Source organism: Lactuca saligna, chromosome 8 (genome assembly GCF_052625555.1).
Source record: "Lactuca saligna cultivar CGN05327 chromosome 8, ASM5262555v1, whole genome shotgun sequence".
NCBI classification, from domain to species: Eukaryota; Viridiplantae; Streptophyta; class Magnoliopsida; order Asterales; family Asteraceae; genus Lactuca; species Lactuca saligna.
In genome coordinates, this window is record NC_136424.1 from 257,658,452 (window position 1) to 257,682,471 (window position 24,020).

The following is a 24,020-nucleotide window of genomic DNA, read 5'->3' on the forward strand; positions in this document are numbered from 1 at the left end:
TTCTCCAGCCGAAGCATAAGTCTAGACGTCTTGAAATTGATTTGAGTAATCATAAACATTCTTCCTATGCATGGAATCATCTATTACATTGTTGCTGCTTAACACAACATTTTGTTTCTGACTAACCAAGTTACAACCTTTCCCTATTTGATCCACATAACTATCTCCAAATTCAGTGAAAAAATCATTGTAGGATCCAAACCCATTACCATCATTCTCAGCAGGTTCGGTAGCAAAAGTTGTCCACCACACCTCCTTAACACCAGGAGCACCTCCAGATCCATGATCCCAACTAGCCATAGAATCCAAAAGGCTCCTCCAAACCAGCTACCTCAGTATTGGGTTCTTCACTCACGCTATCAAATGTAAATGAATTTGAAGAAACCAACAGATGAACATGGTCTAAAAAAGTGTCAGTTTACGCATGTTTGGTATCCCCATCAATGGAAGAAGAATCTTCACCTACTTTCCCCAAATCTTCGAGTCCAGTGCTAACATCACTGATACTTATATTAGCAAAAGCTTTAGTATCATCATAATCGTTTCCATCAACTAATTTGGTCGTTTATGAGGATAATAGAGTAACCGTATAATCATCATCGCCATCATTGACCAATTTATCAAAGAAATCTTCGTTAGTATCCTCCACCTGAAATGGAGGATTTGAAGCCATCTATACCAATCAAAACCTAACTTGAAAAAAACTCTCTTGATCTCAATTCGATTCAGAACCACATTATAGATCCGGAACAAGAACTCCCAATAAATCTAGAAAAACCCCCCCTAAATTGATATATATATATATATATATATATATATATATATATATATATATATATATATATATATATATATATATAAGATTTAAAACATGAGAGGTAACTAGGGTTTTACAGATCACCTAACCAGAATTCACAAAACCGTGAATTGCATCATCCTAATCCCAGAGCAAAAATTTACCTTTAAATAGTCTTAGTGCATCAAAATCGAACAAGAATGATCCCCGAAAGACATGAATACATTACAAAATAAACTTAGATACCAATATGACGATTTGAAGAAAATCGCATTATGTATACAAATCTACATGGAGAGAGAGAGAGGAGAGGGGGGGGGGGGAGAGAGGTAGGACCCTTTTATATTAAATATTTATATTTTTTAAATAGAGAAATAGTCACTGGGTATTGAAATGATGAAATTACCATTCACTTAAAGTTAGAAAGCAGACCGAGTTACGCAGAATGACTAAACATTAAAAGTTTTGAAACCGCCTTAACCATCCATGAAATTTTTTAAAATTAAGGATCAAACTTCAGATTTCGTAAGTTTTGAAGTTTTTCTTAAAAATAATATAAAAATAAACTAATTAAAGCTGTTTTAATCGGCGATTGCATACGCCATTGTCTCGGGATCCTCTGTAAAAGCGAGCAGCATCAAGCTACCTGCAACTTTTGTAGCTTGTTGGCAAAGCTACCTCTGAAAGCGGATTTCATCACTGATTTCATTCCGATTTCATTTTTGGTAAACAGTAGAAATCAAGTTGCTAATACCTACATTGTGATGTTTGCTGAAACATCATTCAAACACGATTTGCGTTTTGATTTGTTGCCGTTTATTCTAGTTTTACCTTTACAATGCCACACACATTAATGCGTGTAATCAAGGATTTTCACTTCTTGTTGCATTTCATTACTCCCTTAGTTTCTGTACTTAATCCGTCGTCGTTCACCTTTCACATAACGAAGAAGGAAACCCTTCAAAGCTAAATGATTCTCATTATGCATGACTTACTTGTACTGTACAACTACAATATACGTGATTTGATCCATTTCGGGATATTCTTGTGGAGTCCTGGATTTTATTCAATATATTAACATTATTTATATTGGTTGATGGAAGACATGAGCCCTAGATTTGATGAGGAGCTAACTATTGAATTTCCATGTAATGTTGCTTCATATTAGGAGAGGGAGTTATGTAATCTTGTTGTTTTGTTGAAGAATATTTTATTATTTCATCGATAAAGATTGATATGGATTCCAATCCTTTTAACAAATTATTATCTGCTGCAGCCTACAGAGTCGCATATCCTGAATCTTTTGGACAAATGGTAACTTGGTGCTATTAGTAATTTGCTTTTAGATGATTATATTCAAAGCCTTTCAACAAAAATTTAAAAGCAAGAAATGTTCTTCATTAGCTATTTGGTGGGCCCTATCAAACTTGGAATTTATTTAAAAATTCATTTCTATGCAGGATGACAATTCTTCTTCTGTAAGAAGTGACACCATTGATTGGAATACTAGGGATGAACGTAGGCGGGTACCCGCTTCATTTTGTGAAAACCGGAACCGGAACTGGAACCGGCGGTTCCTAGAAAGTTAGAACCAGAACTGGAACCGCTCTAGGCAGTTCTTAAATGTTTGGAACCAGTCTCGGAACCGGGGAGCGGGTAACCCGGTCGCATTAATTTTGTTAACTTTTTTTAACAAAACCGCAATTTAGTTCGATCTAAATCAAATAAATTCGGACCAAAGACGAACAAAATCGGACCAATATATTCTATACCGGTCTAAGTAACACACACACACACACACACACACACACACATATATATATATATATATATATATATATATATATATATATATATATATATATATATAAACCAGTTCCGGCGGGTACCCAACGGGTAGCGGTTCCAAAAAAACGAGAACCGGAACCGCTTAAGGCGGTTCCATAAGTTTAGGAACCGGAACCGAAACCGGAACCGGAACCGGAACCGCCTAAGGCGGTTTCCATTCCAAAATCGGCAGTTCCGGTTCCAAAAGCGGGTACCCGGTTCCGATGCTCATCCCTATGAAATACTGATGTGAGCTGGAGATCGCTAATAATAAATCATCATCTTCCTCAGTTTCTATGAGTACTAATGGAACTGTTTTATCCGAATTCGGGGAGGTAGTTTACAATTAATTAATTACACATAAATAATAACACCGGGTCCCACATAATGCCACATGGGATGTGATAATGAAATGTTACACTAATCTCTTTTACTATTTGGTTGCTGCAGTCAAGTTCTTCTAGCAATTATCACTTTATAAAAATGGGATTTCCTCAAGCAATGGTGGATAAAGTCATAGCTGAAATTGGTAATAATTCATCTTTTAATTTTATCTATTATCATTTTATTATATATCTAGTTTTGTTTCATTTCCAGGAGATCATGATATTGATGCAATACTTGATACATTACTCTCATACTATGTAAGTTCTCCATATGTTTTGTATCTTACTATTATTTATATCAACCTTTCTTTGAATAAAAGAAATTGTATTGTTTCTAATTGAAAGTGTTGCAGTATCTTGATGAGACTCTCCACCAAGAACAAGAACTCAATGATTCATTTGTGAAGTCTGAAAGCAATTTTGAAAGTGACTTCTCTGATCTTGATGACAGTTGTAGTGATGTAAGTCCTGCTTTTGATTTTCTTTTTTGTCAAATAAAGCACCGAATTCGTAGTCTGGCTTTCTTCTTCATGTATTTTAGAGATGAAAAAGTATGGAAAACAACGATTATCGTTTTTTTCAAGTTATATGATGTAGTTTAGAAAATTGAAAATTTCTCTTTTCTTAGGAAAAAAACATTTTTCTTACAAAATTTTTTGTGGAAAACTGCAAAATTTTCCACAACAAAACACATTCTGAGGAGGGAATTGGTTGTGGAAAATTATTTTCAGTTTTTTTGGAAAAGATTTTAGAGAAAGGAGTGGAGTTTTATTTTCAATTTTCCGTAGAAAAATTTAGAAAAGAAAACATGTTTAGATGTGTATTTTCTATCCTTTTTTTTATTTTCCAATTTTTGTTATTTCAAATAATAAACAATTTAATATATTACTTACATAACATTTAGCAAATATTGTCGCATCAAACTACAGTTCTCTAATGCAAAGAATTACAGAAATGGTCCCTGTGTAATAGTAAATTGCAGAAATGGTCCGTGTCCTTGCATTGTGCATGAAATAGACAAAATTACAGAAATGATCCCTGTGTAATTGCATGGAATGTAAAAATTACAAAAATGATCCCGTATAATAGTAAAGTTACAGAATTGGCCCCTGACTCCTTGTGTCTTTACATTTTGCAGGAAATGACTTTTTGCGTAAGTTCATTTTGTAGAAAATAACCTTTTTTATATTTAAATAGTTTAAAAATAAAATTTACTCTTGAACTTATTGTTTAATTGCTTTGTCAACATTAAAAATTTTCTGGGTGTGGGTTTATAATTAAAAAAAATTAGAAATGGAAAAGTATGGAAAACAACAGTTATCATTTTTTCAAGTTACACGTAATTTAGAAAATTGGAAAATTCCCTTTTCATAGAAAATTTTTGGAAAAAAAATTGAACCAAACATGTTTTCTAACTTATCGTTTTTTTTTTTTTTAAATTAGAAAATTTTCCACAACCAAATGCATCCTTAGCTCCTATACTTTAGGTTAATTTTATGGGTCCTGTTTATATGGTGTGAGAATATTGAAGATTTGACTAAGTGAAACTGGCTTATGCACAAGGATTGAGACAATTCATCTCATTTACTTCATATAAAGAGAAATAAATATAGGTTCAGAAATAGACACTAGAGGAAAATCTTATAAATAGATAGAATTTACCTTTTTAATAAGTTAAATGCAAGAAATATCAATACACTTTCATTTATTTGTTTATCATAGCATCATAAAAAATCTTCCTAGTTATAGCAATGTGATCCAAATACAAAGCAATTTTCATTGCTTATAATTGGGTAGAGTTTCAAAGTAAAATGTCCCACTAAAAATATTTGAAAGTACAATGCTATGATTGAGTGTATTTTTTTTTTTTTTTCCAATAGACAAGTATATTATATGACTAGCTTCCTTCATGTTTTTGCAGGAAGACAGTAATGAATCTTTTGAAAAGGATGACTCATTGGTGTCTCTAATTGATATGGGGTACTCAAATGGAGAAGCTTCAGCTGCTATTGCCAGATGTGGTGTGTGTAGTTACTACTTCCTCTTCTCAAAAATAAAACTATGTGCAACACATTTAATTCATGACCTTAAAATGAAAATTTCATCAAATTTGTAGGAAAAGATATGCCATTATCAGAGCTAGTAGATTTCATCAGTGCTGCTCACATATCAAAACAAGCCGATGCAGAATTCGATGCATTGACATACGAAGAGGAAGTCTCAAAACAGCCAAAGGACAAGAAGAGAAAGTCTCAAAAAAGGAATTTCTTGATGAAAAAGAAAACGATCGAAAAAAAACCAAAAAGAAAAAGAAACAATGAAGATGAAGATGAAGACGTTCTTCACCTTCCTAATCCAATGATAGGATTTGGGGTTCCACACGAACCATTTCACAATATTCACAGAACGCTTCCCGATGCAGCCATTGGGCCTCTGTATTTTTACTATGAAAATGTTGCATTTACACCGAAAGGTGTTTGGAATACAATCAAACGTTTCTTATACGAAATCGAACCCGAATTTGTGGATTCAAAATTCTTATGTGCAGCAGCTAGAAAACGAGGTTACATCCACAACCTTCCGTTAACAAACAGATCCCCAATTCAACCGCTTCCCCCTCGCACGATTTTCGAAGCTCTTCCTGGAACTAAAAAATGGTGGCCTTCGTGGGACAAAAGAGAACAATTGAATTGCATACTTACATGTATAGGAAGTGCCCAACTTACGGATCGGATCAGATTAGCCCTTTCAAATTCGAATTCGAATTTGAAAAGTGAGTGCGAGCCTTCGGAGCAAGTGAAGAAATTCGTTATCAATGAATGCAAGAAATGGAACATGGTTTGGACAGGGAAGACGAAGGTGGCGCCACTTGAGCCTGATGAGATTGAGTTAATCATGGGGTACCCTATCTACCATACAAGAGGTGCAAGCAAAGCCGAAAGATACAAAGTGTGACAACTGCCAATTCAGGTCATTCTTGGACTCATGCATCTTTATAATAACCATTCATGCACAACATGTCATGACCTAGTAGTATAAATTAGGTCAAAAATCTTGCATAAACTAGGATCCAACTAAGGTCTAGGACTAATATACTTGATACTTACAATTCTAGTAAGTTGCTTAGCTACAATAGGAAATGCCAATACTATAATTAGAATAAAGCTTCAAGCTTTGTTATAATTGAAATAGGGTATAAAACTCTAAAAATAAATTAAAACATTCTAATTATACTTCAACATGTTGTTGAATATCAATCAATGTTCCAAAAACTCTAAACAGCCAAAAATCCAAATTTATAAATCTTAAAGCTTAAAAACTTTATAAAATTTGGCTATAAACTTTCTAATATCAAATTTTATTAATCAAATTATGGATTATACCAATGAAATAGAAATATAAATTACAAGTATTAATCATAATTTATTAGTTAAAAACAAGATTTTTAAATAAATCAAAAATTGCTTAAAGAATCACTTTTATAAAAATTAGATTTTTATAAAAATTAGATTTTTATAAAAATTAAGGAGGGATTTTTTATAAAAATTTGAATTTAGGAGAGAGGAGGCTTTAATGCCTCAAAAATCTGGCCATCTCCCCTCTCCCCATGCACTCTCTTCCCAAAACTCATGATTAAACTCAAACCCACACTCCACCTCTTCTCTCTTCACTCTTCTCACTTCACTCTCTTCACACACTTCACCCTCTTCCTCTCTCTCTCTAAACTCACGAAATTTCTCTCATTTCTCTGCCAAATTTCAAGACTTTGAAGACCTTGAAGTGTTCTTACTTCTCTCAAGATCATAACCAAGGTAAACAACATCATCTTCTTCCATAGTTTGATGATTCTACTTCTTTTCCTTCTTAGTTTTCTCTTCTTTTAGGATTCTATGCCTTTCCATGGCTAGAAATCTTTATTCTCCCCTTGTGGTTTGTAGATTCTCACCATAACACAATGCATGTGTTTGAAATGGTGAAAATCCGGGATCAAACCCATGCAAGGAGTGAAAAAGATGCACATATGATCATGTGACATCAAAACATAATATTTCATGTTCTTCTCCATTTCTTGTGTGTTCATGCATGAACGAAAGCATTAAACCATTTCTAGTACATCTTGGATGCTCATTCATTCCATGCATGTGTTAGAAATCGGGCCTTACCAAGGACATGCATGATGTTCTTATTGAAATACCCTAAAAATGCACACAAGCAAACATGCAATCTGCCAGATTATTTTGTTCGACTTTGAACAGTCATAACTCAGTCATTTTTTAACCAAATCATGATATTCTTTTTGTATTGGTTAGTTCCACGAGTTAACTTTCAAACCCAACTGGTCTTACTGTAAAATATTAAATATCCGATTTTTGGCAGATTTTACAAAAAGGTTGCGCATACAGCTCTTTTTCTGTGATCACTATTTTTATCTTGCTTAAACAATGGTCTTAAACCCAACCATAAATCTTAGGAAAAATACCTTAGAAACTTAACATATCTAGTGAGTTATGGTTGAAATTTCGTGGCTTAAAACCTCACTGAATGGGCTACAAAAATTCATGAACCTCAGCCACATCTACACTTCATGCATTATTGCATGCAACTTTTCTTAAATTGTTTGGAATCATTACCCTCATTTCTCTTCTGAATACATTCTTAACATTTTTACTTTTGAAAGCCCTTGCATGCATGAGATAATCTGGAAAATTTCAAGAGCTTTTGTTATTTATTTGATTTATTAGAATTATTGCTAAAACCAAGGGCATAAATCATATAAAATACTTCCAGAGGTCAATAAATCCTAAATAAATTCATGGATGATACTTATGGGGAATAATGACCCCTCACCAAATTTCAGCAATTTTTGTTACTGTTTCATATGATTTCTAATTTTCTTTTATTTAGGACATGATAAATTACAAAACCACTTTTTAGGATGTGAAAATTTTATCTAACAATTTTCGCATACCTTACTTGTGATGGGTGACTCAAGAAAATAATTTCAAGATTTTTCATCATGTCTAGCTATTTTTCCCAATTTTTGGTAATTATAATGGCTTAAAAATGGGAAAAATAGTTCTGATTATCCAAAATTCATGAAAATTTGCCAGGATATCATATTATATAGTAGGAGGTTACATAAAAAGTTTGAATATTTTTCTCCACTGTAAACTATTTTTCCCTTATTTTCTAAAGTTAATTGCACTAAAATTCACTTAAATATACATAAATACCCAAAACCAGTTTATACATTATGAAAACCACTTTTGATATTTTTCCCAAGATATTTATACTGTAAATGATGTTACAAAAATTTATGGTAATTTATTTTAACTGTTTAATAATATTTCTTTAATTAATGACTATTTAAAGAAATAAAACAAGGAAAAATACAAATAACCACTGAAAAATATATTTTATATTTTTCCCAGCCTATTTATGTATAATAACAATTAAATAAAAAGTTTGGGTAATTTTGGAAACTGTTTACTATTTATTTCAATTTTTATTGAAATAAATGCTCAAAAATTATAAAATATAATTAAACAGCTTGGAAATCCATTTTTATAATTTTCCCAGCTTAGTGTTGTGTATTAACAGTTAAATAAAAAGTTTGAGAATTTTTATCCCTCAAATACTATTTTTCGTGAATTTATGTTGTTATTGAGACTTAAAATTTGGAAAATTAACCTTCCAAGGTTGTAATTAATCGCACGACTTGTAAAATTTCAATACATCAGAAAAAGTGTAACAAAATGATATAAATCCAATACTAAAACATAAATTGGCATTTCCCTATATGTAGAGTTTAGTATATTAGCATTAGATATCGACATGGAAACTCACTAGTGCGTGTGTTTGGTGTCGTAGGATCCCGGTAGTAAGACGTTGGTGCATCCCGAAGTACCGCTTGTGTCTACACAAAACATCGTGAGTATTCACGCACTCCCCTATTTTCAAGTTTTATGTTTTGGGGTGGAAAAGCATGTCCAGAAAAACTATTGTTTGCATGTTGTACTTAAATTGAATTGTATCAAACATGATTGCTATTGTATTGCTATGTTTCTTTATGTATGTCTATGCAACACGGAACATGAGAACTTATCGTACAAAGGCCCTTCCCTTATCTCTAACCATTAACTCTTTGAGCCAATGGTCGTTATGGATAGCGCTATTAGGAATTGACAACTCCTCACTCGCCCGAATCGCTGGAGTGCATGATACCATATTCATCTATGGAACGATAAGCATAGATCTCGATAGGGCTTCAGTCATAGGTTTGGTTGAGACTCATTGTTTGCTCATACACATACAAACTCGTTTCTCGTTATAGCAATAAACTTGTATTCATTAATAGCAATCAACTTGTTTATCATTGAAGCAATGTACTTGTATTTACGAAAAGCCTTATTGTACGCTCGATTTTATAAACTTGTGATACTCACCAACTATTTTCATAGTTGACGCTCGTTTTACATGCTTTTTCAGGAAATAATTAGTAAGTGGATGTAAAGATTCATCATCATAGAGCATGCTGCATCGTGTTGAAGCTATTATGAAGCTATATTTTGAACAATGTTATTTTGAAAAACTTGTATTTTGTTCTTTTGAAGCTATGGGTTGTAAACTTTTAAATACTGCTATGGTGATGTATCTTTATCTTTTGCAATGAAACCGTTATCGCTGTCATACCTTGCGTTTCCGCTTTAGCGGGGTGTGACAGAAGTGGTATCAGAGCTAAAGTTATAGAGAACATCGGTTTTTCTTTAAGAAAACACAATCTATAACTAAAACTTACAAAGAAATTCCTTTTACATCAAACATATTACAAGTATAATTAGGTTGGGAGTTGTATTATTGGACCTTGATTAAACATAGCCTGATCACCTATGTTTAATTAAGAAAAGATTTATACAAAGCTTGAGCTAATTATAATGGGAATATGTTCAACAAAAATATTTGAGAAAACCTTATTTAAAAATTTCAAAAGGTTAATTTTGGTGTGTGTAAGCATTGCATATTATAGGCATGCATTGTCATTTATTTCATATCTCATTGAAACTATGTCACAGTCCACTATGTCAAGATCGTCATCTTCCCGCGCTACCGCCTCAGCCGATGAATCCGGCTACGTCACTGTTATCCCTCGACGTAATCCCCCCGCCTCGATAGAAGAAGACCCATCAGAGGATACGGAAGATACTGGGAACTCGGTGGAGATCAGCAATGACAACGCCCCGAGTCAACGACGCGAGGCATCACCGACATCGGTGTTGCCACAGCCACCGCTCTATGGACTTCGCATTCGGAGGACAGCGAGGAAGAGTGTCCCCATTCCAGGAAGGATACCCGCCAGCACAGCAGGTAATGGCACGGCAGGACCTAGCGGAGCAGAACCCAGCGATGCAGGACCGAGAGCACCCTCACCTCAGCAAGTTATAGGGATACCTGTCAGACAGCCAGGTATGACCCCGGAGGAGTCCTGGAGATTGCAGTCGATAGCAGCGGGCCAACGTCACAGTCTCGCTGTGACAGCTGGGCATCGAGAAGTTTTGGATGAAGTCTTGGCAGGAATGGAAATCCTGTATCAGCATTCGATGGAGACTGCTGACACTGCTAGTGCTGCTAGACGAGAGGCAGGTCATGCGATGACAGCATATTATGTGTTTGGTGGGCTGTTCCTGATTGTGATGTGATAAGGATGGGAGCATCAGCAAAGGAAAGCTCTAGTAGCAAGAGGAAGCCAATAAATCAGGGAGAGAAGAAGTATGGAGGCAAGTCAGGGAGGGAGCAGAAAGTCTCAAGAAACTTTATGGTAAGAGCCCAGGAGCAAGAACCAGTGAAAACTCAAGGACAAGAAGTGCAGGAGCAAAAGCAGTACTCAGGGCCGCTTCCGAAGTGCAATAAGTGTAACTTCCATCACAAGGGAGCTTGCCCGGTGTGCCAAAACTGTAAGCAAACAGGCCATTACTCGAAGTATTGTAAGGTGAATAAGGAGGGAAAAAGGACATGTTACGAGTGCGGGAGTAATGATCATCTCCGTAGAGCATGTCCTAAACTGAACAATGGACCTGGTAACAATGGACAAGGCCAAGCCAGGCAAAACTTTCAAGGAAATCAAGTTGGACAGCCAAGAGGTGTAGCCTTTGTGATTGGTGCAGAAGAAGCTTGTCAGGACCCTGAAGTGATAACAGGTACGTTCCTCCTGAACAACCATTTTGCATCAGTAATATTCGATGCGGGAGCAGATAGGAGTTTTGTTTCTTTAGCATTTAGACCGTTAATTGGCTTGAAATCGGTAAAGATGAGGAATGCTTATGCTATTGAACTTGCTGATGGGTATGAAATTAGGGCTAGTGATATAATTCCTGGTTGTACTTTGAATTTAGCTGATAAACTCTTTAGCATTGACCTAATTCCTATAGAGCTAGGTAGTTTTGATGTGATAGTAGGGATGGATTGGTTATCCAAAAATAGAGCGGACATTGGTTGTTATGAGAAAGTCATTAGAGTGCCTCTCCCTAATGGAGAAACCCTTATCATACACGGTGAGAAGCCAGGAAGAAGTTTAAACATAGTATCAAGCGTGAAGGTTCACAAGTACCTGAAGAAGAATTGTATTGCATTCATGGCCCACGTGCTAGAAAGAGAACTAGAAGCTAAGCAACTCAAGGAGATTCCAGTGGTTCAAAACTATCCCGAAGTATTTCCGGAGGAATTGCCCGGTCTACCCCCTTATAGACAGGTCAAATTTCGGATAGACTTAGTTCCCGGAGCGGCACCGGTAGCAAAAGCACCATATCGCCTTGCACCATCCGAGATGCAAGAACTATCCGGACAACTTCAAGAACTTCTAGACAAAGGGTTTATTCGACCAAGTTCTTCACCTTGGGGAGCCCCAGTGTTATTCGTCAAAAAGAAAGATGGTTCGTTCCGAATGTGCATTGATTACAGAGAATTGAACAAGTTGACAATCAAGAATCGATATCCCCTCCCTAGAATAGATGACTTGTTCGATCAGTTGCAGGGCGCTTCCTACTTCTCAAAAATCGACCTTCGGTCAGGGTATCATCAGCTAAGAATTCACGAAGAGGACATTCACAAGACAGCGTTTAGAACCCGTTATGGACATTATGAATTCTTAGTCATGCCTTTTGGACTAACGAACGCACCCGCTGTATTCATGGATTTGATGAATAGGGTCTGTAGACCATACCTAGACAGGTTTATAATTGTCTTTATCGATGACATACTTGTTTACTCGCGGACCAAAGAAGATCACAATAGACATCTAAAGCTAGTGTTGGAGCTGTTGAAGGAACAAAAATTGTATGCCAAGTTCACTAAGTGTGAATTTTGGATTCGGGAAGTACATTTTCTTGGTCATGTGATCGGTGAAAGAGGAATCCATGTAGATCCAGCTAAGATAGAGGCAATCAAGAAATGGGAGGCCCCCAAAACCCCGACAGAAATACGACAATTCCTAGGATTAGCTGGGTACTACAGACGCTTCATTGAGAATTTCTCTAGGATTGCTCAACCATTAACATCTTTGACCCAAAAGGATAGAAAATTTCTCTGGGAAGAGAAACACGGAGAGGCGTTTCAAATCCTGAAAAACAAGCTGTGCAATGCACCAATTCTGGCTTTACCAGAAGGATCAGAGAACTTTGTGGTGTATTGTGATGCGTCTCATCAAGGATTAGGATGTGTGCTAATGCAAAAAGATAGGGTCATTGCATATGCTTCCAGACAACTCAAACCGCACGAGAAGAATTATACCACCCATGATCTAGAACTAGGAGCAATAGTTTTCGCCCTTAAGATATGGAGGCATTATTTGTACGGAACCAAATGCACCATTTATACCGATCACAAAAGCCTTCAGCATATTCTGGATCAGAAAATGTTAAACATGCGGCAGAGAAGATGGGTAGAGTTGTTTAGTGATTATGATTGTGAGATACGATACCACCCAGGAAAGGCTAACGTAGTAGCCGACGCTCTTAGTAGGAAAGTAAGAGTGAAACCTTCCCGTGTGAGAGCTTTGGGAATGGTAATTCAGACAAGCTTGAAATCTCAAATCATTAATGCCCAGGAGAAAGCGTTATGCAAGGAAAATCTTCCAGGCGAAACTTTACATGGTTTGGAAGAAAGATTTGAAACCAAACCTGATGGAGTTCGTTATTTTAAAGACAGGGTCTGGATTCCAAGGGTTAACAACCTGAGAGACATGGTATTAGAAGAGTCTCATCGATCTAAATACTCCATCCACCCTGGAGCAGATAAGATGTACAAGGATCTTAAAGAGTACTATTGGTGGCCTGGAATGAAAAAGGATATTGCCTTGTACGTCGGGAAGTGTTTGACATGCTCAATAGTCAAAGCTGAACATCAGAAACCTTCCGGGTTGTTGCAACAACCTGAAATTCCCCAATGGAAATGGGAGCAAATATCTATGGATTTCGTTACCAAACTCCCTAGAACTGCTAGAGGTCACGACTCAATTTGGGTCATAGTGGATCGACTGACGAAATCCGCTCACTTTCTCCCTATTCGAGAAGATTTCAAGATGGAAAAATTGGCCCAAATCTACATCGACAAAATTGTTTCTCTGCATGGTGCACCCCTATCTATCATTTCTGATAGAGATAGTCGTTTTACATCTCGATTTTGGTGGATGTTACAGAGGGCACTAGGAACCAAGATAGATTTGAGCACAGCTTACCACCCTCAGACAGATGGGCAAACAGATAGAACAATACAAACATTGGAAGACATGCTACGAGCGTGTGTCATTGAGTTCAAAGGAAATTGGGATACTCATTTGCCCCTAATTGAGTTTTCCTACAATAACAGTTACCACACGAGTATCCAATGTGCTCCATATGAAGCATTGTATGGACGCAAGTGTCGTTCGCCCTTATGCTGGACAGAAATCGGTGACAGACAGTTGACTAGAGTCGAACTTATCCAGGAAACATCTGACAAGATTACTATCATCAAAGATAAGCTTAAAGCTGCTAGAGATCGTCAGAAAAGTTATGCGGATAATCGTCGAAAACCATTAGAATTCCAAGTAGGAGACAAGGTACTTTTAAAAGTGTCGCCTTGGAAAGGGCTTGTGCGTTTTGGTAAGAAAGGAAAACTAAGCCCGAGATATGTTGGACCCTTTGAAATCCTTGAAAGGATTGGTCCGGCAGCGTATAAACTCCAATTGCCCCAAGAGTTAAGCGCCATTCACGACACATTCCACGTCTCCAACCTTAAGAAATGTCTAGCCGACGAAACATTAATAGTACCCCTGGAGGAAATTAAGATCAATGATAAGCTGAGCTTCGTTGAGGAACCGATAGAAATCCTTGACAGGGAGGTAAAACAACTTAAGCGGAGTAAGATCCCGATTGTGAAAGTTCGATGGAACTCAAAACGCGGGCCGGAGTACACCTGGGAGCGCGAGGATTACATAAAGGAAAAGTATCCGCAACTATTCCCATGCGATGACAAGCGATGATATAGAATGAATTTCGGGACGAAATTCTTTCTAAGTGGGGGATACTGTGACAACTGCCAATTCAGGTCATTCTTGGACTCATGCATCTTTATAATAACCATTCATGCACAACATGTCATGACCTAGTAGTATAAATTAGGTCAAAAATCTTGCATAAACTAGGATCCAACTAAGGTCTAGGACTAATATACTTGATACTTACAATTCTAGTAAGTTGCTTAGCTACAATAGGAAATGCCAATACTATAATTAGAATAAAGCTTCAAGCTTTGTTATAATTGAAATAGGGTATAAAACTCTAAAAATAAATTAAAACATTCTAATTATACTTCAACATGTTGTTGAATATCAATCAATGTTCCAAAAACTCTAAACAGCCAAAAATCCAAATTTATAAATCTTAAAGCTTAAAAACTTTATAAAATTTGGCTATAAACTTTCTAATATCAAATTTTATTAATCAAATTATGGATTATACCAATGAAATAGAAATATAAATTACAAGTATTAATCATAATTTATTAGTTAAAAACAAGATTTTTAAATAAATCAAAAATTGCTTAAAGAATCACTTTTATAAAAATTAGATTTTTATAAAAATTAGATTTTTATAAAAATTAAGGAGGGATTTTTTATAAAAATTTGAATTTAGGAGAGAGGAGGCTTTAATGCCTCAAAAATCTGGCCATCTCCCCTCTCCCCATGCACTCTCTTCCCAAAACTCATGATTAAACTCAAACCCACACTCCACCTCTTCTCTCTTCACTCTTCTCACTTCACTCTCTTCACACACTTCACCCTCTTCCTCTCTCTCTCTAAACTCACGAAATTTCTCTCATTTCTCTGCCAAATTTCAAGACTTTGAAGACCTTGAAGTGTTCTTACTTCTCTCAAGATCATAACCAAGGTAAACAACATCATCTTCTTCCATAGTTTGATGATTCTACTTCTTTTCCTTCTTAGTTTTCTCTTCTTTTAGGATTCTATGCCTTTCCATGGCTAGAAATCTTTATTCTCCCCTTGTGGTTTGTAGATTCTCACCATAACACAATGCATGTGTTTGAAATGGTGAAAATCCGGGATCAAACCCATGCAAGGAGTGAAAAAGATGCACATATGATCATGTGACATCAAAACATAATATTTCATGTTCTTCTCCATTTCTTGTGTGTTCATGCATGAACGAAAGCATTAAACCATTTCTAGTACATCTTGGATGCTCATTCATTCCATGCATGTGTTAGAAATCGGGCCTTACCAAGGACATGCATGATGTTCTTATTGAAATACCCTAAAAATGCACACAAGCAAACATGCAATCTGCCAGATTATTTTGTTCGACTTTGAACAGTCATAACTCAGTCATTTTTTAACCAAATCATGATATTCTTTTTGTATTGGTTAGTTCCACGAGTTAAATTTCAAACCCAACTGGTCTTACTGTAAAATATTAAATATCCGATTTTTGGCAGATTTTACAAAAAGGTTGCGCATACAGCTCTTTTTCTGTGATCACTATTTTTATCTTGCTTAAACAATGGTCTTAAACCCAACCATAAATCTTAGGAAAAATACCTTAGAAACTTAACATATCTAGTGAGTTATGGTTGAAATTTCGTGGCTTAAAACCTCACTGAATGGGCTACAAAAATTCATGAACCTCAGCCACATCTACACTTCATGCATTATTGCATGCAACTTTTCTTAAATTGTTTGGAATCATTACCCTCATTTCTCTTCTGAATACATTCTTAACATTTTTACTTTTGAAAGCCCTTGCATGCATGAGATAATCTGGAAAATTTCAAGAGCTTTTGTTATTTATTTGATTTATTAGAATTATTGCTAAAACCAAGGGCATAAATCATATAAAATACTTCCAGAGGTCAATAAATCCTAAATAAATTCATGGATGATACTTATGGGGAATAATGACCCCTCACCAAATTTCAGCAATTTTTGTTACTGTTTCATATGATTTCTAATTTTCTTTTATTTAGGACATGATAAATTACAAAACCACTTTTTAGGATGTGAAAATTTTATCTAACAATTTTCGCATACCTTACTTGTGATGGGTGACTCAAGAAAATAATTTCAAGATTTTTCATCATGTCTAGCTATTTTTCCCAATTTTTGGTAATTATAATGGCTTAAAAATGGGAAAAATAGTTCTGATTATCCAAAATTCATGAAAATTTTCCAGGATATCATATTATATAGTAGGAGGTTACATAAAAATTTTGAATATTTTTCTCCACTGTAAACTATTTTTCCCTTATTTTCTAAAGTTAATTGCACTAAAATTCACTTAAATATACATAAATACCCAAAACCAGTTTATACATTATGAAAACCACTTTTGATATTTTTCCCAAGATATTTATACTGTAAATGATGTTACAAAAATTTATGGTAATTTATTTTAACTGTTTAATAATATTTCTTTAATTAATGACTATTTAAAGAAATAAAACAAGGAAAAATACAAATAACCACTGAAAAATATATTTTATATTTTTCCCAGCCTATTTATGTATAATAACAATTAAATAAAAAGTTTGGGTAATTTTGGAAACTGTTTACTATTTATTTCAATTTTTATTGAAATAAATGCTCAAAAATTATAAAATATAATTAAACAGCTTGGAAATCCATTTTTATAATTTTCCCAGCTTAGTGTTGTGTATTAACAGTTAAATAAAAAGTTTGAGAATTTTTATCCCTCGAATACTATTTTTCGTGAATTTATGTTGTTATTGAGACTTAAAATTTGGAAAATTAACCTTCCAAGGTTGTAATTAATCGCACGACTTGTAAAATTTCAATACATCAGAAAAAGTGTAACAAAATGATATAAATCCAATACTAAAACATAAATTGGCATTTCCCTATATGTAGAGTTTAGTATATTAGCATTAGATATCGACATGGAAACTCACTAGTGCGTGTGTTTGGTGTCGTAGGATCCCGGTAGTAAGACGTTGGTGCATCCCGAAGTACCGCTTGTGTCTACACAAAACATCGTGAGTATTCACGCACTCCCCTATTTTCAAGTTTTATGTTTTGGGGTGGAAAAGCATGTCCAGAAAAACTATTGTTTGCATGTTGTACTTAAATTGAATTGTATCAAACATGATTGCTATTGTATTGCTATGTTTCTTTATGTATGTCTATGCAACACGGAACATGAGAACTTATCGTACAAAGGCCCTTCCCTTATCTCTAACCATTAACTCTTTGAGCCAATGGTCGTTATGGATAGCGCTATTAGGAATTGACAACTCCTCACTCGCCCGAATCGCTGGAGTGCATGATACCATATTCATCTATGGAACGATAAGCATAGATCTCGATAGGGCTTCAGTCATAGGTTTGGTTGAGACTCATTGTTTGCTCATACACATACAAACTCGTTTCTCGTTATAGCAATAAACTTGTATTCATTAATAGCAATCAACTTGTTTATTATTGAAGCAATGTACTTGTATTTACGAAAAGCCTTATTGTACGCTCGATTTTATAAACTTGTGATACTCACCAACTATTTTCATAGTTGACGCTCGTTTTACATGCTTTTTCAGGAAATAATTAGTAAGTGGATGTAAAGATTCATCATCATAGAGCATGCTGCATCGTGTTGAAGCTATTATGAAGCTATATTTTGAACAATGTTATTTTGAAAAACTTGTATTTTGTTCTTTTGAAGCTATGGGTTGTAAACTTTTAAATACTGCTATGGTGATGTATCTTTATCTTTTGCAATGAAACCGTTATCGCTGTCATACCTTGCGTTTCCGCTTTAGCGGGGTGTGACACAAAGGCCTCGGGAATGCATTTCAGGTTAAAATGTTTTAAAATTTTAATTTGAGAAATCTACATATTTAGCCTTCTGAAATCATCATTTGTCGAGAAATAGCCAAAAAGTTATAAAAAACAAAAGAGTAAGTTACTGAAGTCGTTCCTGTGGTTTGGTCAAAACTGCATATTTGATCTTTAACTTTTTTTTTTTGCACTCGGATCGTCTCTGTGGTTTGATTTTGTTGCGTTTTTTGTTCCTGTGGTTTGATTTTATTGCATTTTTCGTCCCTTACATACATAAAGTTAGGGACCAAACATGCAACTTTTGCCAAACCATAGGAACAAAAATGCAACAAAATCAAACCATAGGGACGATCCGAGTGCAAAAAAAAAATTAAGGACCAAACGTGCAATTCTAACCAAACCATAGGAACGATTTCGGTAATTTACTCAAAACAAAACTACACAAAATGAAATGGCAGATGAGCTTTCACATGTTGCAATCTTGTCATTTTTGCATGATGGAATTGTAGATGTCAAAACATCTACGATTTCCTTTCCTTAACTGAGATTGTACATGTCTTTAATGCATAACATTATGCATTAAACACTTGTATAATTTCATTTAAATAGAGGAAATCCCATATGAGATTTTGGAAAAAAAAAATCAATGACCGATGACACCTGTGATTTCATGGTACAAAAATAACAAAAATTATTATTATATTTTTTTTATACTTTTGACGAAATGGCAACCCGCGAAGGCCCATCTGCGATTTCATTGGCCATTCGGGTTCTTTCTTAATTTTTTTAGCTATCTTTTGTCTTTTTCTATTATAACTTTTGTAATAATCTATAATACGTAAATAATTATGAATTTGTTATAATCAGGTTGATACGGTTGCTTACCATTTGTCCGTGCTAAAGAATTTGTACCCACACGGAGTAAACGTTCTTTCGCTTTTCTCCGGGATTGGTGGGGCGGAAGTTGCACTACACAGACTCGGGATTCCAATGAAGAATGTGGTTTCTGTTGAGAAATCTTTAGTTTGTCAGAATATTCTTCAGGATTGGTGGGAACAAACTAACCAAAAAGGGAATTTGATACACGTGTCAGATGTTGAAGATGTGACAGTTGAGAAGTTAAAAGAGTGGATTGGGTGTTTTGGAGGGTTTGATCTTGTGATTGGAGGGAGTCCTTGTAACAATCTTGCTGGTGGAAATAGGAGAACACGTGATGGACTTGAAGGGGAACACTCTTCGCTTTTTTATGACTATTTTCGTATTCTTGATGGGGTTAAGTCTATTATGGGTACAAATTAAATTAGATATCCTGATTTAATACAATATCTTTACTTTTGGATATAAAGTAAACAATTCCCACCATTGTGTTCTCATTTATTAGCGTTGAATGTAAATGGTGAAAGCTAACGAAACCTCAGGATTCACGTTACAAATGTCCTTGGTAGAATGGAAATATTATATTTGATTTTTATTTGTTTTCTGTTATATTTATCTTGGTTTTGTCTATATTATGATAGAATGGAAACAATATGTTCAAGAAAAATGGTGAATTTTGTTTTTTAATCTGATATTGAGAAATCCAAAACCATATATAATCATCAATGTATAGCTTACATGTTTTAATAGCATTACTCGTATGTAGAATGGAGTTATAAGAGCGTATTTAATGGGAAGTTTTATTATAATTAATTATTATTTGTTTGAAATGGATTAATATTTTATATTGCCTCTTTAATTATATTTAATATTTTACAATTAGTTTTTTAGTAAAAAAAAAATTTTTTATTAAAAATATGATAGTATTTCAATTATGAAATATTTTATTATATAATATTTTTCATGTTTAATTTTATAACTATAACAATTCTTTTTTATATTTTAGTTAATTACCTAATGTAGTTGTACTTAAATATTAATGTCTACTAATACTTATTAAAATAATTTGTAAAATCTAAACGGCAAACATATACACACTCGTCTCGTTAAATACTACTCAGAAATCTATCATTTTTAACATATTTTAGACAACCTTTTTTTTTTTTTTTTTTTTTTTTTTTTTACAAATAACTATTATTTATTTTTATTTTGGGCTAGTAATCATGAAAGACCTAATACTTTTTTTTCTTTAAACCTAATTTTTATTTAAAAAAAGCCTCACATTTAATTTTTTTTTTTTACTCTTTTAGCAGGTATACCAGTGATTTTTCGGTAGTTGAAAAAAAAAATCTACATTTTTTCCTTGAAAAGTTGCTTTGATCTTACTTTTGTTTATGATCTTCTTGTGCTTATTCATATTGCCGGTTTGATCCATAAACATCTATTTAGATTCATATTTTCTTTTTCCTATTGTTGCTCGTTGTTCTTGGTGTGTTGGCTTATAATTTGCGTGTTCTTGTTTATGTGATTTGATCAACAATAACCTCATTATATTTCTTTGAAAATCAAATTTTCCATTCAATTGTCATATCAATAATAGCATGGTCTCGCTCGCCGCTACTAACGGGGTCTCGGTTGATTTCCCTTCCTTTAGCTACTCAGATGTTTCAGTTCGCTAAGTTTGAAAAGTCCAAAGTACTAGCTCTGATCTCTCTTCAGCAGTTGCAGTACGATTCTTTAATTCGAATTCCCACGTTCCAGCTTGCATTATGCCAACAAGTCCCACCCCCAACTCTTTGCTCTTCGACAGCCCGTCACTCGAAGCTCCTCTGTCGCGGAGAATCACTTCGCTACACTCCTTATGGCCCTTCTCTTTAATCAATGATTGTAGCAGCTTGTTGCTCTGCGTTGAACTCCTTTAGTGGCTTGGGACCCATAGATTCATTGTCTGCTGTGCAGAAGCGATCTCGTACTAAACGAAAGAACTTTCACTTAGCTTCAACAGTCCTTTCTCCTTTCTTTTCCGAAACTCAAATAGAAAACTCCGGGAAGAGAAGTGGTTCGTTTTCTTTCTATACGAAATTAAAGATTTCGTTTGTGTTCATGTTGGCGATTTTAGATGTAAATTCGGCGGTTCGTCCCTCCCCTTATGAGGGGATAGGAGTGAAAGAATCATTATAAAACTACGAGGTCGCCCCTTCACTTTCTTTGCTGGACGGGAAGATGCGAATCGTGAAGAACTGCACTCAGGGTTCCAAACCTCCCGTGAGTGACTGTTTTGAATACCAGAATAAAGACAAAATTACATAGATGGTCCCTGTGGTTGGCACGAGAGACCAAAGATAGTCCTTATGAGGAATTTTGAACGAGTATGGTCCCTGTGGTTCCAAATTGTTGCACGAATAGTCCTTATGACATACTCCGTTTAATTGTTGCCGTTTATCTAAATCACGTGACCCTCACACGAGGGTATTTTCGTCTTTTGCTTTGTTACACGAAATGATCATATACATAAATGATCCTTACATCCAGTTGCCATTTACGTTGCCCCAAGAAATCGTCCCTTTCTTTTCTCCTCTGGTTTATCATCTTCGTCACTGCAAAACATCAAACGGAAACTAGGGTTTTCATCTTCATCATTTGCGATGGTTCTAACTTTGTGGAATGTCCGTTCAAAATTCTCAGAAAATCCTGACCTGATCAAAGCTTATGGTGAGTGATCAGTTAACAACTTCCAATTTTGTTAAGTAATTTATGCACATTCAATTTTGAGACTTCATTCTTTCCTCATATCATTATTTATTTGTTTTTCAGTTGAGTTAAGTAGTTTTTGCACATTCAAGATTCACCATGGGGGTATGTTCACAAAATACCCAGGAAGACGTTACGTTGGTGGGAGTATTGACTATGTTGACTACGTAGACATGGACGTGTTCTCCGTACATGAGTTAGACGATATGATGAAGGAGATAGGTTATATCAACGGTGAGCCTATCTACTACCACTTCTTGATTCCAGAGATTGAAATCGATTATGGGTTACTTCCTTTAGGTAATGACTCAGACGTACTTTTGTTAAGTAAGCATGTCGCTAATCATAAAGAGATTATGGTGTATACTGAACATGGAACTACTAGACTCCATACATACTTTATGTCTCCAAATAAGGTCGTATTAGAAGAAATCAATGAGCCTATTTCTCCGGAACTCAATCGAAAAAAGTTTACAAGTACAGAGGTAGGATCATGTAGTAGAAAATTGGACTTGAATGAGAACTATGACTTTTCTAGGTCTGTTGTACCTTTTGGACATTTTGATAGAGATGTATTGAAAGATGTTGGAGTTCAGCCTGCAAGTGAGGAGCTTAACAAAGCCCAAGATGTTGGACCTTCAGAAGACTTTGATCCTTTCTTTTATATGGATCATAATGATTACCAACAGATGGGGGACGATGATTACCAACAGATGGGGGACAATGAAGAAATTGGAGATGCTATTAGTGATGAGACTAGTACCAATGGAAGTATAAGCGAGGATAGTGACTTTTTAGTGGATGAACTTAATATGGTGGAGGATGTCGAAGTGAATATGAAAGACTTCCACAGTGGTGTTTATTCTTTTCCAAATCTAGATAACCACCAATCATTCAATGCACCTGATGTCACAGTTGATGACGATTTGGAGGTGATAGATACACAGTTGTTTGAATCAGCTGTTGTAGAAGAAGATGAGAGGAAGAAGTTAATGAGAAGGTTAAACAAACCAACCACGTGTTCATCAGGAGTAGTACATGAAACTGCATTCTATCTGGGTCAAATATTTAAGTCCTCATCAGAAGCGAAGGACTACATTAAAATGCATGCAATTCGAACTAGGAGAAACATTTATTTTGCAAAAAATGATAAACAAAGAATTAGGGCAAAATGCAGGGGTGTGGTCCCAGAAATGACAGGTGGACCATGGACAAAAAGTAGAATCAAATGCAAGGACAAAACAGTCAGTTCACAAAAAGCAACATGCCCTTGGGTGGTATTAATTTCTAGATCTGATGAAGAAAGCGATTGGATGGTGAAAACTTTGGTTCATGAGCATAGATGTGTGCAGTCAAGATCTATTAAAGCGTGTACTTCTAAGTTTCTTGCAACCACCATTCTTCAACAAGTGGAAGGAAACCCAACTATCCCAGTCAAAGCTTTGCGTGTAGAGTTACAAAAGACATACGAGGTGGGGATGTCAAGAATGAAGGTCTTTAGGGCTAAACAGCTTGCACAGAAACATGTTCACGGAGATTATGAAAAGCAATACAGCCTTCTCAGGGATTATGTACTAGAATTACAACAGTGCAACCCAGGAACAACTGTGAAGATTGATGTATACAGTGAACCAAATTCAAACTTGGAAACTAGGATGTTTAGGAGAATTTATGTCTGTTTAGGTGCATTAAAACTGGGTTTTAAGGCAGGTTTAAGAGATTTCTTAGGATTCGATGGGGCTTTCATGAAGGGACCTTACCCTGGACAGGTTCTTACTGCTGTGGGTCTTGATTCCAATAATGGGATCTACCCACTAGCATATGCCATAGTTGAAGCCGAGAACATAAGCTCATGGAGTTGGTTTCTAGAGTGTCTAGGTGAAGATTTCGAGCTGTCTACAAATTCAAACTTCACATTTATTTCTGACAGGCAAAAGGTTAGTCTTCTTATGATACTTGTTCATGACATCTGTGTAATTTTGTCTGCTACCTTTAAAAAATAACATTTTTGTTACTTGTTTATTAGGGGATTTTACCTGCCATT

The 24,020-nt window shown here is 35.1% G+C and overlaps 2 protein-coding genes across 2 annotated transcripts; both read left to right on the forward strand.

Annotated features, from left to right (window-relative positions):
* Positions 1-369: 369 nt before the first annotated feature.
* On the forward strand, positions 370-5,964 carry LOC145010623 (putative inactive DNA (cytosine-5)-methyltransferase DRM1B). The gene is made up of 9 exons (XM_078969143.1): positions 370-412; positions 1,373-1,620; positions 2,027-2,110; positions 2,257-2,322; positions 3,074-3,152; positions 3,221-3,267; positions 3,363-3,470; positions 4,931-5,030; positions 5,126-5,964. Exons 1-9 carry the CDS (start codon positions 370-372, stop codon positions 5,962-5,964), a joined length of 1,614 nt encoding a protein of 537 aa, XP_078825269.1.
* A 13,109-nt stretch (positions 5,965-19,073) lies between these two features.
* On the forward strand, positions 19,074-19,648 carry LOC145010624 (DNA (cytosine-5)-methyltransferase DRM1A-like). The gene is made up of 2 exons (XM_078969144.1): positions 19,074-19,118; positions 19,217-19,648. The coding sequence occupies exons 1-2, from the start codon at positions 19,074-19,076 to the stop codon at positions 19,646-19,648; spliced, it is 477 nt and encodes a 158-aa protein (XP_078825270.1).
* The last annotated feature ends 4,372 nt before the right edge of the window (positions 19,649-24,020 follow it).